We start from the raw sequence: 15,946 nt of genomic DNA on the forward strand, positions 1-15,946 counted from the left end.
GCTGGGTGTTGCGCTGCCCTCCCCATAGACCTGCTCCCGACAAGCAGACCCGGCGTAACTCCCTGCAGGTCTGCGTGCACGCTCGGAGCTCCCTGGGAGCACCCTCGCTGAAGGGGTGGCTTGGTGACTTACGTGCCATTGAAATGAAGCCAAACGTGCACATAATAAACTGCCAAACCTGCTGCACTGCTTAGACGAATGTGAGGGTGCAAGTGCCAGTCCTCACGTGGGGGTATGGGCCTTGCTGCGCTTTCTTGCCTCTTCCCTCCTGAGCTGCTGGGGATGCTCCCGGGCCGGGTGGCCATCTGCCCCGCAGGAGGGGAATGCAACGGACTGGTCACTTGGCTGGGACCCAGTCCTGCTCCTTCTGGATTTTTCACATGCAGACCTTGGCCACACGAGGAAAACTGCCAAAAACCACTGCTGAGCCCAGCGCTAGGTGCTGTAGTGTAGACGGGCCTTGTTCAGAGCGGTTCCAGCTGCCATGGGGTTGCAGTGGGACTCCCAGCATTGCTACCTGCCGCAACCACGTGCAAACTCCCTCTCAGGCAGCCGGGTTAGAGTGTTAAAGTAACCTGTGCAGGCACTGCCTGGAGGCAGTATCTTCTGGCTGGGAGCGGCTTGGGCATGGACCTGGCAGTGCACCTCACTCCACCATTAGCTGCCCAGTTCTGCATCCCTTCCTCTCCCTGGGTCAGGGCTTCTGAAGATGGCCAAAGTCTGTGCCTGGGCAGCTGGGAGGGTGGGGGTGTCCTTGGGTTAGAGCCGGGGAGGAGCGCCGTTTGGCAATGTGTGGAGGTGTCACCTGGAGTCAGCACTTGGTGGCCTAGGCATTTCTAGAGCACGAGTGCCCCGGTCACTAGCTGGGCAGTAGGAAGCCTGCAGCCTTTTTGTATTTACCGCCGAGATTGGGCTCCCTGACAGGGCTGTGTACATGTGTGTAACCAGGCGTGTGTGCCAGGAGTGACCAGCAGCTCGCTGCTCCACTGGCGGTGGCAGCTGTTCTCAGGGGCTGCTGCTCTCCCCCCCCGGGCACTGGAGCTGAACCTGCTCCTGACAGCCTGTCCCTGGAGTGGGCCTGTGCTCAGGGCTGGAGAGTGAAAGTGAAATCAGGGTCTGGCGGCCAGAGCCCGGAGAGCCAGGGTGACCTCAGCCAAGTACAGACGGCGGGCAGGGAGTCTGCTGCCCGGGGCGGGCTGTGTACGCTGGCCGAGGTGTCTTGTCAGCGCACCCAGTCGCTGCTCACTGCCGTAACTAAGCAGGGTGTGCCTGGGGTGGGCAGGCTCTCTGTGCATGGGCTGCAGAAGGGGCGAAAGAGACTGGCTCTTGCTGGAGCGAGCGGCTTCCATCCGGCCCAGGAGCAGAACGATTCCTTCCTTCCTTTGCTGTTTTCAGGCATCAGCCCCCAGTACTTGTGGAGCCAGTTTACTTTTAAATGGCCACTCCTGCCACCATGGCCATGTGCCAGGCGGGGCCGCTAAGCCCCCATGGGAGTACTGAAGTAACAGCGCTCACCTCCGGAGACAACTGAGCGCCTAGCCGGCGCTCTGGCAGGCTTCTTTGGGGACCATTATTCCCATGGGGGGGCCAGGCAGCGTTACGCCTGCTCCCCGGGCTTGACAGACTTTGCACACCCGTGCAGCAGAACCCGCTAGCTCCTCTCAGGAGCACTGACAGGCCCACGTTCTCTGGCATCAAGCAGCTGAGTTAGACTTTGTTACTCGGGGTCTGAAGAGCATGGGGCATTTTGTACATCCGAGCCTTGGTGAGGATAAGCCATCCTCTGGCCAGCCTGCTTGCATTGCCCTGGGCAGGCGTCACCGCTGACTGTCTCCATCGCTCTGCCCAGCCCAGGCAGCCCTGTCGCTTCGGGGGCAGGTAAAACCCCCACCTGGGGGTGGGTAAAGTCGGCAGGGGGTCCTGCTCTCCATTGGTGGTGATGCCCTGAGAGCCTAGCCTGGAATGCGACTTTTTCAGCACCTCTGAGTCAGCTGGAAGTCAGCTCTTGGGTCCTGGGTTCTTGGAGCCAGGCCAGGCACTCTGGCACGCTGTTCTGGGGAGTACCCTGGCATCCTTTAGGCCTGGCTGGGCTTTAAGGTCACAGGGCCTCTGTCATGAGCCTGACTCAGAACCTGTTGCCCAGGCCCTTCTCCGGCTAGCCCCACTGCCACCTCCGCTCACTTGTGCGCTCTTGTCTCCCTAGGTCACTTGTTCCTTGCCAGAGAGTTTGCCCACAGAGCGTCGCCAAGATAGCTGGGCCAGGAAGAAAGCGTCGAACCCCTGACCCAGACTCCATCGCTGACCCCGGCGGGCCGTTTGTCTCGTCCAAACGGCTGAAAATGTCCAGCAGCGCCAGTGCCCCAGGCCAGAGGAGAGCGTCCCGGGGGCTGGAGGATGCAACCAACAAGAAGAAGCAGAAGGACCGAGCCAACCAGGAGAGCAAGGAAGGCGAGAGACCCCCTGGCAGCGACCCTAAGAAAGGTAGGGCCCAGGTGCGGCTGTCCCACTGCTCCACCTCTCCGCTCTCCCTGCAGCCGTCTGCTGTAGGATAAGCAAATTCGACTAAGCACTTCCACTCGCCCATGTAACATGCTCCTCTGGGCACAAGTCTCTGAATCCTTCATCTGCTTTTCCAGCTGCCACTTGGCGCCATGTGTGGGCGCAGCTGGAACCTGTCTCTGAGCGAGCCAACCCCCTGAGGCTTGGAGCTGGGCCTTGCCTTGGCCGCCCCTCTTGTAGCAGCAGATTCCTAGGGATGGCCTTCGCGGGGGCGAACTGCTTACCTGCTTGGGCTGCGTCGGAAGCAGGCTTAGCTTCCCCTCACCTGCACTGAGTGTTGCTACGGGATCCGGTCAGGTGAGGCCAGGTGCTCTGCTGGGAGGTGACTCGCTCCATGCTGGGTCAGACCCGGGGCCTGTCTAGCCCGGGATCGCCTGCGCTGACCCTGCACCCCCAATGCAGCGTACCTACAGTATGGGAAGGAAAGCGGACTGGCTCTCCTGGAATAGCTCCCTATGTAGACAAGCCCTAAGGCTGCCAAATGTCCAAGAATCTGCAGCTGCACCGAGTGCAGGCCCACCGGTACTGGCCAGGAAACAGCAGAGCAGTCGAGTGCGCAGAGCAGCCAGCCTGACCCCTCTGCAGGGGACACGCTGACATGGCACTTCAGGTCTGGGCCTGGCGGGTTATGGTGCGTTGTTCCCGCGGTGCAGCCGCGCTGGGATTCGCACAGTAAATCACTAGGATAACCCCTCCTGCCAAAGCCACGCGGGGGGCGGCAGGGAGCTCTGCCCCGTGGGAATCCTCCTCCTCTCCCCAGTATTGCCTAGAGCTGTGCTGGCAGCTGTGTGCCCCCAGGGGACCCCTCGCACAGGCAGTGTGTGTGCATCCTCTCCTTGGCCTTTCCCAATGCCAGCAAATACCCTCCTCTAGTACCGAGTGCCTGGGTGGGCCAGACTTACCGGCGTCCCAGCATGCCCTGAGCATGTGGCACTAGCGGTTTGGTGGTGGTGCAGCATTCACTCTGACTGAGCAATGGGTCGCTCATTACCATGGCGGTAGTTATCTCCCCCAGCTCCATCGCAACCAGGCTGAGATCACCAATGGGGATCCCCGTATCCCTTCCCCGGTATGTCTATGGTTCCTCAGCAGCCGGTGTGCTTTCTGTGCTGCACTGCACTGCATGTCCAGCAACTTCACTGGAGCTGGGGCCCCCCATGCATCAGCGGGGCCTACAGGACTTGCACCTCTCTGAATGGAGAGCTCCTTCTCCTCACCCCTGCAGGGGCCTGGCACAGCAAGGGGCTGTGACTGTCACAGACAGGGTCCCAAGGTGGCTGGAGCGTCATCTTAGAAGCACTCTCAGTCCGGGGTCTGCTGGGGAAGCTCTCTCTGAAATCACTGGGGCGGGCTAGCGGCTGGCTTGCTGGGGTCTCCAGAGGGAATGGGGAATGCTCACAATTCCCTGCCCCATTTGCTAGCTGTCTTGGGCCTGGAAGCAAAACTAATATCCCCGCTGAGAGCGCTTGCAGGCGCCACTAAGCTTGGCACGGCTAGAACGCACCCTGAGTCACTTGGACGCTGCGCCCCATCAGACCTCTGAGTGCAGCAGGGCCCTGCGGGGAGCAGCGAGGGCTGCAGGTGACCGTACAGGGTGTGGGGGGCGGGGACTGACACGGGGGTCATGGAGGAAAGTCAGCGAGCAGGTGCTCAGCGTGCCATGCGGTGTCCGAAGTGGGGAATGTTCAGTGGAGCAGGGAGTTGAATGGCAGTGGTGAGACCACCACTCGAATACTGTCCATTGCTGGGTCCAGGCTTGGAAAGGGCTGTTTCATCAGCAGTTCAGAGGCGAGCTGGTTGGAGGAGTGAGAGAGCTGCCTTGCAGGGCGAGTTAGAGGGCAGCCCTTCAGAGAAGACGTGCTCAGAGTCTGTGCCTAGGTGGGAAGAGTCAGCAGTGTGCTCTTGTTGCCAAGAAGGCTAACGGCATATTGGGCTGTATTAGTAGGAGCATTGCCAGCAGATCGAGGGACGTGATCATTCCCCTCTAGTTGGCATTGGTGAGGCCGCATCTGGAATATTGCGTCCAGTTTGGGGCCCCACACTACAAGAAGGATGTTGATAAATTGAAGAGAGTCCAGCAGAGGGCAATAAAAATGATTAGTTTCAGAGTAGCAGCCGTGTTAGTCTGTATCCGCAAAAAGAACAGGAGTACTTGTGGCACCTTAGAGACTAACAAATTTCTTAGAGCATAAGCTTTCGTGGACTACAGCCCACTTCTTCGGATGCATATAGAATGGAACATACGTTGAGGAGCTATATATACACACATACAGAGAGCATGTCCTACCAACTCTGAGGGCCAATTAAGTAAGAGAAAAAAAACTTTTGAAGTGATAATCAAGATAGCCCAGTACAGACAGTTTGATAAGAAGTGTGAGACTACTTACAAGGGGAGATAGATTCAATGTTTGTAAAGGCTCAGCCATTTCCAGTCCTTATTCAATCCTGAGTTGATTGTGTCTAGTTTACATATCAATTCCAGCTCAGCAGTCTCTCATTGGAGTCTGTTTTTGAAGTTTTTCTGTTGTAATATAGCCACCTGCAGGTCTGTCACTGAATGACCAGACAGGTTAAAGTGTTCTCCCACTGGTTTTTGAGTATTATGATTCCTGAGTCAGATTTGTGTCCATTAATTCTTTTGCGGAGAGACTGTCCGGTTTGGCCAATGTTCCTGACCCAGGAACCTATCCTTGTAACAAAGCCCGATGCCAACTCTGTCCACATATCTATTCAAGTGACATCATCATAGGACCTAATCACATCAGCCATACCATCAGGGGCTCGTTCACCTGATTATCTATCAATGTGATATATGCCATCATGTGCCAGCAATGCCCCTCTGCCATGTACATTGGTGTTCCTGGGTCAGCCCTGGTACCAGTGTTGAGCTGCAGACTGATCCTGTGTGCAGCTGCTCCCCCGGCAGGAGTGCGCTAGCTCCCGTGCCTGGTCTCGGCTCAGGGAGCTCAGGCCCCTGCCCTCGCAGGTCCTGCTCCAGCGCTGCCTCGCTCTGCTCTAGCTGGGCTCCTGTGCAGGGACACCAGCAGGCCTGGCTCAGCTGTGACAGCCACACACAGAGCCTGCGGGAGCCGGGCAGACCTGCTGTACCGCGCTCTCCAGCACAGCCCCCGGCCTGGCCCTCCTGGGGAGCGAGCACTGTGCAGCTGGCATGCGCTGCCTGGGACTGCTAATCAGGGGCTCAGAGCCACCTCCAGCTGCAGTGCGAGCCCGCCTGGGCACCGCGCCGCTACGAAATGGAGCAGCTCGCTCGGGGCGCTGTGCCCCTGGGGCGGGGCCGTAGCCACTCTGCCTGGCCCTGTGCCCCTGGGGCTTCCCAGCTGCGCCCGTTCTCGCCCCCTTCCCCAGGGGCTCCCACTAACCCCTTCCTGGAGCGTGCTGAGTGCCTCTTTGCTCCCCGGAGCCAGAGCTGCCGTTTGGGCCGGGAGTGACGCTGTCCCTCTGCTGTTGCAGACCTGCTGCTGGACTGGAAGCAGAACGCTGACGAGGTCATTGTGAAGCTGAACTTGGGCAGCGGGGCCCTGAAGTTGGAGGAGGTGGATGCTGCGTTCACAGACACCGACTGCGTGGTCAGGCTGCCAGGTAACAGCCGCTCCAGGCAGGCTCATTGCTGGCGCCTGGAGACAGGCGCGCGGAACGCCCCGTCACCGGCTAACGTGGCTGCGCTGGGCCTGTGTCCTCTGCTAACCAGAGCACGCAGTACCAAGCAGGGCAAAAGGGGTGGGGGGCAAGAAGAAAGCCCTAGATAGCCTAGGTAACCCAGAGCAGTGTGTGGAGCTGAGCCACATACTCTGTGCTCCCTGCAGACCCAACCCCCTCTGGCCTGCCCCGGAGCCACCAGCCTAGAGGGTGCCGCTGGGAACAGCTAGCTGGAGCGCGCTGACGGGAGAGGCAGCTCTCAGCAGAGCCCTTCTGTAGCCACGCGGGTTGGGTCAGGGCCTAATGGAGACTAGTTCCTGGTACCTGCCTGGCCTGTCGGGGACACCCTCTCTGCACAGGAGATGACAGACCCTCTAGGCTAGTCCCAAACAAAGAGCTGAAACCTTGAGTGGGTCTGGGGCCCCTCCCCACGCGTCCCCAGCCAGAAAGGAAGCAGCTGAACAGGGAGATTTGGGGTATGATCCCGAAGGGAAGAAGTGGTGCTGGGCTTAGCAGCAGGCTGGCAGAGAATGGTGAGTTGTAGGCCCCTCAGACCCAGGGAAGCACGTTGCGGAGCGTGACCAGAGGCGGCATACGGCACTGTCGGAAGATGGTGCAGCCCAGCGGCTGGAATTCCCCCCATGCATGGCAGTGGCAGACGCTGTCAGGGCTGCGGGGGAGCAGGCAACGTGGAGATGGACTGTCGGGGTGAGAGCCACGCAGCCCCTCTGCAAAGGCAGCGCTGGGCCGGCCGGCGGCAAAGGGGAGCCGACTCGCTGCTGCAGCACCTTTGGCAGAGTCCCTGGCAGGAGGCGCTGAAGGCCTGAGCTCTGTCCGGAGCCCCCTTTGGAGGCCCGGGGCCCCGCTGAGCAGAGTCCCTTCGCGCTGCAGCAGCCTGCCTGTGCCTGCCCCAGCTGTGAGGGCCCCATTTGTGCCCACAGATGGCCGCCAGTGGAGTGGGCAGTTCTACGGGGAGATTGAGAGCTCCTGCAGCAAAGTCCAGGGCAAGAAGGGCAACTTCCTGCAGCTGGTGCTTCAGAAGAAGATCCCCCTGCACACCTGGGCTTCGCTCCTGGTAAGGCCGTGGCAGGCCCTGGCCACGCCCCCCTGAACCCGCTGCAGGGCCCGCTGGAGATGAGGGGAGAGGGAGCTGAGCTCCCTGGGGCTGGGGAGAGGATGGTGGGCACTGCGGGCGTCTGAGCGTCCCGCTGGACGGAGGGTCTGGCTGCCGCTGCCTTGGCCCGGGGCGGTGGGAGGCTAGCCATGCCTCTGCCAATGGCGTGGAGCTGCACCCGCCTTGCTGCTCGCGGGGTCCGTGCCCATGGCTGGGGGAGGGCCCCGTTCGGCCCAGGGCCCCGGCTGCATAGCCGTCCCAACGGGCCCCGTTACCTTTCCCAGAAGAAGCGGAAGGACGGATCCAAGGAGCTAGCCAAGGGGGCCATGAGCCAGAACGGGAAGGAGCAGCCCCCGCCTGCACAGGCCGCCCCCGAGGAGCCGGCGAGGAGCAAGCGGGAGTTCCCGAACTCGAAGCGAGCTCCAGGGAGGGGCGAGGCCCCAGAAGGGAAGAGCCCGGCCAGCCCCAGGCTGCAAAGCGGGCCCAGTGCCAAGCGGGCCGGGTACCTCAAGGTGGCTCTGATGGAGGAGGAGCCAAATACCGGGGTCCCTGGGGGCTTGGAGCCTGGCAAGGGACCCAGCGGGAGAGGGGGCAGCCGGCAGAACGGCCGAGCAGCCCACGGCGATGCTGCCACGGACCTGACCCCGCCTCTGGTGAAGGTAAGCGGGGGGCACTGGGGAGCCTGCTGCCCCCATCACAGGCGTTGTCCTGCCCCATCCCCTCTCCCGGGGTCGGGAACCCCTCGTTCAGGGTGAGGCCGGGGGTCCCAGTCTCCCAGCGGTGCTCCTTGGAGCTCCCCTGCAGGCTGGGCTGGGGCGTGGAAGCGGGCAGGCCCGGCCCTGCCACAGCCTCAGATGTTGGGCTGCTCGCTTGAGCCCCCAGCTCAGGTTCTCCGTCTGGGCTGGGGTGGGTGCCCTGGGGTGGGGGCCGTGAGGAGCTGGATCACAGCAGTCTGTTTGCTGGCTGGCTTACCAGGCTCGCACCCTGGGGTGGGGGCTGTGAGGGGCTGGATCACAGCAGTCTGTTGGCTGGCTGGCTTACCAGGCTCGCACCCTGGGGCTCAGGAACTCCAGAGCCCAGCATCCACCTGGCTCTGGTCTCTGGGCAGAGGGAAGGTGCCTGCACAGCAGGAGCAGAACTCCTCCCCCGCTCCTGGCGCAGCACTCTGGCCCTTGGCAGCTCAGCCCAGGGTCCCTTCTGCGCCCCAGGAAACCCTGCGCGGGGGGGCAGGGCAGGTGGGGAACGGAGGGGGTTCCCCTCGCTTGGCAGGGGCTAGGGCCGAGCTGGGAGCCTGGCCATTCAGGGCCTTAGAGCAGAGCTATGGCTGGAGGGGGGCCGGCCCCAGCTCCAGGGGGACCCCCCATGTCTCACCTTCCCCCTCTGCACGTGAAGGCCGAAGAGCTGCAGAAGGAGCCCGTGCTTGTGGGGATGCAGCCGCTCGCTGCCCCTTCGGAGAGCTTTCCCCAGCACATGGCGCCCTGCCTGGAGAAGAGACCCCTGCAGCCGGCCGCCTCCCAGTGCCCGCCAGCCCTTGGTGATGGCCCTGAGGCCACCCTGGCCCCCACCCCTCCTCCGCTGGGCCGAGACGCTGAGAAGAGAGACTGGTCCAAAGAGGATGTTGCCCTGGAAGCAGCAGCGGATGGTAAGTGTAGAGGGGGAGGGAACCAGAGCACTAGGCCGTGGCTCCCCAGGCCCCTCCGGTTATTGGGAGCCTGCTCTGTTCCTTGCCGGCCGGCGGCGTGGGAACCAAGGGCGCCTGGCTCCCTGGGGGGCGGTGCTGCCGTCTCAGCGAACGGGAGCCTGGGCCCAGAGCAGCCCACAGAGCTGACTCAGGCAGGCTCCTGTCAGTCCTGGGGCCCGTCTGCCTGCGGCGCTGGTGGCGGGGGGCTCCCAGGGCACAGCTGCCTCGCACCCCACCTGGCCTTGTCCTGTCCTAGAGCCAGAGCCCATCGTGAGCCTGAGCTTGGTGAAGAACGACTCCTACGAGAAGGGGAGTGATTCAGTGGTGGTGCACGTCTACGTGAAGGAGATCCACAGGGAGACCTCCAAGGTGCTGTTCCGGGAGCAGGACTTCACGCTGGTGTTCCGGACCAGGTACTGCCCAGCGCCGGGCCTGGCCGCGCCCTGCGGGGGCTGCAGCATGCCAGGTGCTCCCCCACGTGCCCTCTGATCACCTTCTCCTCTCCTTGCAGTGACGTCAACTTCCTGCGACTGCACCCCAGCTGCGGCCCCCACACGGTGTTTAGGTGGCAGGTGAAACTCAGGTACCAGGCGCTGGCCCCGCAGTACCCTGCTGCTCCTGGTCTCCTCCAGGCAGGCACAGATCGGCCTCGTGGCAGGAGCACAGGACTGGGGCGGGACTCTTGTGGTCCATCCCCACTGCCCCTGGCCTTGTGCAAGCAATGCCCCTTTGGGCGTCAAGGGGCAGAGAGCTCCTGCCCCGGATGGCACTGCGCAAGGCAGCTCCGTCTGCGCTGATCCGAAGCAGGGCCGGCAGGGCAGACAGCGCCCGGCTGGCTGCGCTTGCTGCCCTGGTACGTGCTGCCCTCCGCCGAGGTGCAAGCTGCCTGGCGTGCGCTCCCAGGTTGGGGAGCCAGGGGACCAGGCAGAGCCTAGACCATGCTGGACACAACACACCAGACCCCCCACCCCTCCGACGCACGAGGCTGGGCGGATCAGTGGTGTTGCGCTGGCAGGAGGCTGGCCCAGCCCAGAGCGCTTCCACGCTGCCGACCCCCTACCCTGCAAGAGGTCCCAGCTGCATCGGAGCCCAGCGAGGGCCCTGCCTCATGTCTGCCAGCCCTGAGCCTGCTCTCCTGTCCCCAGGAACCTCATTGAGCCGGATCAGTGCACGTACAACTTCACCGTCTCCCGCATCAACATCTGCCTGAAGAAACGCCACAGCCAGCGCTGGGGGGGGCTGGAAGCCCCAGCTGCACGAGGTCTGCTCCTTGGCTTCCCCTCGCCTTAGCTCTACGCATGCCCCCCGCCCAGGGGGAGCTCAGTTCCCGTCTCTGATAGGGGAGGGCAGACGTTGCCCACGTACAGCGCAGGCTGGGGGAGGGAGCTTGGGTATGGGGCCAGGGGAGCCTGGGGGTCCTCCAGGCTTTGGGAGCGGGGCCCGGGCGTGGGGGGGTGGCCTGCAGGCTTTGGGGGCAGAGGAGCTCAGGCGTGGGAGGGCCCTGCCGGCTTTGGGGGCGGGGGAGAGCTTGGGGATGGGAGCGTGAGCTGCTCTGCCCATGCCCACACCGCTGCTAACCGCAAGCCCACCTGTCCCCCTTTTTAAGGTGCAGTGGGTGGTGCGAAGGTTGCCATGCCAACAGCCCCTACCCCTCTGGATAAGAGCCAGCCGGGCAGTAACCAGCACCCCCTGTCCAGTAAGGAGGAGGTTCGGGCAGGGGAGAAGGAGAAGCCCAGAGCAGAGGACGGTGGCTTGGAGGGCGTCACGGCCCGGACGGCCACAGAGCACGTCACAGTGAAGCAGGAACCGCATGTCCCCTCGGTGAGCACTTTCACGCTGGCGTGAGCAGGCGAGATTTGCGAGGGCCCAGACACCAGAGTGATGCACTCAGCCCCTTCACTGCCAGCGCTGAGGGGAGGGCACAGCTCCCGGCACCTGCAGACCCTCCCACAGCACCTTCCGCTCGGAAAGGAATTGTTCCTGCCTGCAAGGCGCTGTGGGGGCAGGGCAGGGCACTGCCAGCAGGGGGCGCTGTGGGGGCGGGGCAGGGTGCTGGCTGGGGGGCTCCCAGCAGGGGGCGCTGTGGGGGCAGGGCGCTGGCTGTGGGGGGAACTGCCAGCAGGGGGTGCTGTGGGGGTGGGGCAGGGCGCTGGCTGTGGGGGGAGCTCCCAGCAGGGGGTGCTGTGGGGGCAGGGCGCTGGGTGTGGGGGGAACTGCCAGCAGGGGGCGCTGTGGGGGCGGGGCAGGGCGCTGGCTGTGGGGGGAGCTCCCAGCAGGGGGCACTGGGGGGGGCGGAGCAGGGCGCTGGCTGTGGGGGGAGCTCCCAGCAGGGGGCACTGGGGGGGCGGGGCAGGGTGCTGGCTGTGGGGGGAGCTCCCAGCAGGGAGCACTGGGGGGGGGCGGAGCAGGGCGCTGGCTGTGGGAGGAGCTCCCAACTGCTCCGGCCTGCTCCAGCCGAGCTCCTTGCAGCGAGGGGCCCCCGCTCAGACCTGTCCCTCTCTCCCTCGGCCGTGGCAGCCCAAGCCGATGTGCATGGTGCCGCCAATGACGCACAGCCCGGTGAGCAGCGAGAGCGTGGAGGAGGACGAGGAGGAGGAGGAGAAGAAGAAGGTGTGTCTGCCGGGCTTCACGGGGCTGGTGAATCTGGGGAACACCTGCTTCATGAACAGCGTCATTCAGTCCCTGTCCAACACGCGGGAGCTGCGGGACTATTTCCACGGTGAGTGGGGGGCGGTGGCTGTGCCCTGGGGCTGGGGTGCTGCTGTGAGGGACCCGGCTCACCCTGTCCTGCGTGTCTCCTGCAGATCGCTCCTTCGAGGCTGAGATCAACTACACCAACCCGCTGGGCACGGGAGGGCGCCTGGCCATCGGCTTCGCTGTGCTCCTGCGGGCGCTCTGGAAGGGCACCCACCACGCCTTCCAGCCCTCCAAGCTGAAGGTGAGGAGGGAGCCCCAGGCTTGGTGGGGTCACAGCCTAGTGCCAGTTCAGAGGGGCTCCCGGGAAATGGACCGTCAGACTAGCTGGGGTTCCCTCTTTGCGGTGGGGGCCGGTTTGGCGGCTGAGGGCAGTAATAGATGGAGAATGCTGCAAGGCCATGCGAAAAGGCAGGGCTCCAACTCTCTGTAGCTGGGGAGTCTACGGGCAGGTGTTCCCCAGTGGGGCCTGCTGGGAACGGTTCTTGGCCCTTCGCTAGGTAACATTTTTATCGGTGACCTGCAAGAAAACCTCAAATCATCACGGATGAAGTTTGCCGATGGCCCGAAAATTGGGGGAGTGATAAGTAATGCAGAGGGCAGGTGTAATGATGCAGTTCTGGTGGGACCCAACTGAGAGTGCCAGTTCAGGACAAATCACTTAAAACAGGGCAGTTACAGCCCTAGGCTGGGGTTTTTCTACCTCTAAGGCAAACCAAACCAGCCAGACTAAGAGGACTTTGGTCTCACCCCACTGGCTAACCACAAGTCACACAAGCAATTCCCTTAGACACTCCAGTTTCCCAGTATCCCCACCAGTGCCACTCGTTATGGGGACAAATGGTTATGAAAACCAATACCCCAGTAAAAGAAAAAAGGTTCTCCTGATCCCAAAGGATCAAGCCCCAAACCCAGGTCAATGTGCAAATCAGATCTTACCCACAAATCACGCTGTTGCCAATCCTTTAGAATCTAACATCTAAAAGTTTATTCATAAAAGGAAAAAAGATAGAGATGAGAGCTAGAATTGGTTAAATGGAATCAATTCCATACAGTAATGGCACAGTTTTTGGTTCAGGCTTGTAGTAGTGATGAAATAAACTGCAGGTTCAAATCAGGTCTCTGGAATACATCCCCAGCTGGGATGGGTCCTCAGTCCTTTGTTCAGAGCTTCTGTTTGTAACAAAGCCTCTCCAGAGGTATGAAGCAGGATTGAAGACAAGATGGAGATGAGGCATCAGCCTTTTATAGTCTTTTCCAGGTGTAAGAACACCTCTTTGTCCTTACTGTGGAAAATTACAGCAAAATGGAGTCTGGAGTCACATGGGCCAGTCCCTGCATACTTTGCTGAGTTACAAGGCGTATTTGCCTTCTCTCCATGGGTCAATTGTATAGCTGATGGTCCTTAATGGGCCATCAAGCAGGCTAGGCAGAGCTAACACCAGTTTGTCTGGGATGTCACCCAGAAGCATAGCATAAGTTTGAAATACAGACAATGTAGAGCCAATATTCATAACTTCAACTACAAAATTGATACACACATATAGACAGCATAATCATAACCAGCAAACCATAACCTTGTCTTAGACACCTCATTTGACCCCCTTTATGCAAGATTTGGTGCCACTACAGGACTTTGGTTGCAGCCATGTTCTATATGGTCCCAGTTCAAATCAGTAACGTGACAGCAGGTCAGTGCTCCAAAGCGATCTGGGTCGCTTGGTAAATGGGGCACAAGCAAACGACAGGTTTTAATACAGCTAAACGTAAATGTCTCCAGCTGGGAACAGTGTCGGCCACTGGGGGGCTCTGTCCCAGGAAACCGCGACTCTGCAAAGGACTTGGGGTCATGGGGGACAATCAGCTTTACGTGAGCTCCCCCGTGACCCTGTGGCCAGTAGAGCTAATGCGTCCTGGGCTGTGTAACTAAAGGAACCTCGAGCTGGAGTAGGGGGAGGTTCTGTTACCTCTGGACTTGGCCTGGGTGTGACCACTGCGGGAATCCTGGGTCCAGTTCTGTGCCCGCAAGGCCAGGAGGACATTGATAAATGGCAGAGGGCTCAGAGCAGAGCCAGGAGATGATGAAAGGGTTAGAAACCTGCCTTGCAGTCACAGGGGCGAGGGGCTCAGTCTGGTAAGCATCCCACGAGCCAGCCCGGGGCGAGGGAGCCCAGCCTGTCCCTGCCCCACGGGAACAGATCATGGGCGATGGGCTGTTGGCTCCGGCAGCGAAGGGGAACCCGGCCCTGGGGCTGGAAGCTGCTGCCAGGCAGACAGGGAATGAGGCGAGTTTGGACGGGGAGGGTTTCCTGGGGCAGGGCCCGTGGGGGATTCTCCATCCCTGGCCATGGTTCAGTGGGGAGTGGGTGTTTGCCAACAGCTCTGCTCGAGGGGCTCCAGGGGGCAGGTCTCTGCCTCGCTGGGCACAGGGCCAGACATGGGGATCACGATGGTCCCTGCTGGCCTGGGGATCTCAGGATCCAGGAATGCCCGGCTAGCTGGGGCTGCCACTGGGCTTTCCCTCTGGCCCTGGACTGCTCTGCTGCGTCCTGGGGTAGCCCTGAGCCCGGGCACAGAACTGGCGCTGGCAGCTCTAGCCAGCCTGGTGGTGCTGAGGGGCCAGCGCTCGTCACCGTTCCTGCCCACAGGCAATCGTGGCCAGCAAAGCCAGCCAGTTCACGGGCTACGCCCAGCACGACGCCCAGGAGTTCATGGCCTTTCTTCTCGATGGCCTGCACGAGGACCTGAACCGCATCCAGAACAAGCCCTACACGGAGACGGTGGACTCGGACGGGCGGCCCGACGAGGTGAGTGCAGCCGCCCAGGGGGTGGGCGCTGCCTTGGCCAGCGGGGCCAGACGCTGACCTCTCCCCTCCCCTCAGGTGGTGGCAGAGGAGGCCTGGCAGCGGCACAAGATGAGGAACGACTCCTTCATTGTGGACCTCTTTCAGGGCCAGTACAAGTCCAAGCTGGTGTGCCCGGTGTGCGCCAAGGTAGGGGCCGGGGCCCAGCCAGCAGGCGTCTGTCTGTGGGGCAGTGGACACAGCCTGCTCGCTGCAGGGTCACCGGGCCGGCCACGGTGCCTGCTCCCTCAGCCACGCTGGAGGCCTGCCATGCCAGCAGGGGTACCCGGGGGCTCCTCCATCACTCCTCCTCCCGCCCCAGTGCCCGGCTGTCGCCACTTCCTCTGACCCCAGGGCCTCTGCCTGCTCCTCCGCCCCTGGCCATCTGAGCCTTCCAGCCCAGGGCCCCGGGGGCTCTGCCCCGGGCTGATTGTTCTGTCCTGTGCACTGCAGGTATCCATCACGTTTGACCCCTTCCTCTACCTGCCGGTGCCCCTGCCCCAGAAGCAGAAGGTGCTGACTGTCTATTACTTTGCTAAGGAGCCGCACAAGAAACCTGTCAAGGTAAGACAAGCCCTCCTGCCATGCGGCTTCGCTCCTGGCCAGCTGGGATGCTGGGGGCTCTCTCGGGGGCCCTTTCCGGGAGCCCACCGTTAACCGAGGTGCCGCGGCTCCCGGCTGGGCTCGTGGGAGGGAGGCGAGCGGGGCCGGGCGTGACCTGGCTGACGGCCCTCTCTCCTCGGCAGTTCCTCATCAGCATCAGCAAGGAGAACTCCAGCGCTGCGGAGGTGCTGGACTCGGTGGCCCACAGCATGCGCGTGAAGCCAGAGAACCTGCGCTTGGCAGAGGTGAGTGCAGCGGGGGTTGGCTCAGGCCACCGTCTGTCCAGTCCCCCGCCCCGCAGAGCTTTGGGGCTGCCCTGGTGCACACGGGGCAGCTGGAGCCTGGCGGTGTGGCCGGGGGAGCGCAGACCTCTCCGCATGCTCGGGAGCCAGGGCGTCCCCTCCAAGGGGCACCGAGAGGGGAGGGCCGGCCCGTATGCCAGCAGGTGGGCCAGGCAGCCTGCGGACAGAGCCTCACTCCGTTGCTTCCCCGGCAGGTGATCAAGAACCGCTTCCACCGCATGTTCCCGCCGTCCCAGTCGCTGGACACAGTCTCCCCCACAGACTTGCTCCTCTGCTTCGAGGTGCTGTCCCCGGAGCTGGCCAAGGAGCAGGTGGTGGTGCTGCAGGTCCAGCAGGTACGTAGGCTGGGGGACTGGTCCCTTCTGCCGCAGGCTCTGGGCAGTGCCAGCTGGGAGGACAAGGCCAATGCCCAGCTGCCCGACTAAAGGGATCACTTGCCCAGAGGATGGGGCTTGCTGTGAGCCCAAGGGCTGCTCCTCACGCAGCACCCCCA

The 15,946-nt window shown here is 62.3% G+C and overlaps 1 protein-coding gene across 4 annotated transcripts in view; it reads left to right on the plus strand.

Annotated features, from left to right (window-relative positions):
- USP19 (ubiquitin specific peptidase 19) overlaps positions 1–15,946 on the plus strand; it is a 31,328-nt gene that overhangs the window by 1,901 nt on the left and 13,481 nt on the right. The window contains exons 2-17 of one of the 4 annotated variants that reach the window (XM_054034456.1): positions 2,204–2,481; positions 6,031–6,159; positions 7,158–7,291; positions 7,615–7,989; positions 8,723–8,972; positions 9,268–9,424; positions 9,523–9,594; positions 10,157–10,272; positions 10,618–10,832; positions 11,529–11,730; positions 11,816–11,949; positions 14,354–14,512; positions 14,588–14,698; positions 15,002–15,112; positions 15,295–15,396; positions 15,648–15,788. In XM_054034456.1, coding sequence (XP_053890431.1) covers positions 2,340–2,481; positions 6,031–6,159; positions 7,158–7,291; positions 7,615–7,989; positions 8,723–8,972; positions 9,268–9,424; positions 9,523–9,594; positions 10,157–10,272; positions 10,618–10,832; positions 11,529–11,730; positions 11,816–11,949; positions 14,354–14,512; positions 14,588–14,698; positions 15,002–15,112; positions 15,295–15,396; positions 15,648–15,788 — 2,550 coding nt within the window. In that variant the 5' untranslated portion in view covers positions 2,204–2,339. Of the gene's footprint in view, positions 1–2,203; positions 2,482–6,030; positions 6,160–7,157; positions 7,292–7,614; positions 7,990–8,722; positions 8,973–9,267; positions 9,425–9,522; positions 9,595–10,156; positions 10,273–10,617; positions 10,833–11,528; positions 11,731–11,815; positions 11,950–14,353; positions 14,513–14,587; positions 14,699–15,001; positions 15,113–15,294; positions 15,397–15,647; positions 15,789–15,946 lie in introns of those variants that run through there. The other 3 variants (XM_054034457.1, XM_054034455.1, XM_054034453.1) reach the window with 3 other exon arrangements.

This window comes from Malaclemys terrapin, chromosome 7, assembly GCF_027887155.1.
Source record: "Malaclemys terrapin pileata isolate rMalTer1 chromosome 7, rMalTer1.hap1, whole genome shotgun sequence".
NCBI classification, from domain to species: domain Eukaryota; kingdom Metazoa; phylum Chordata; order Testudines; family Emydidae; genus Malaclemys; species Malaclemys terrapin.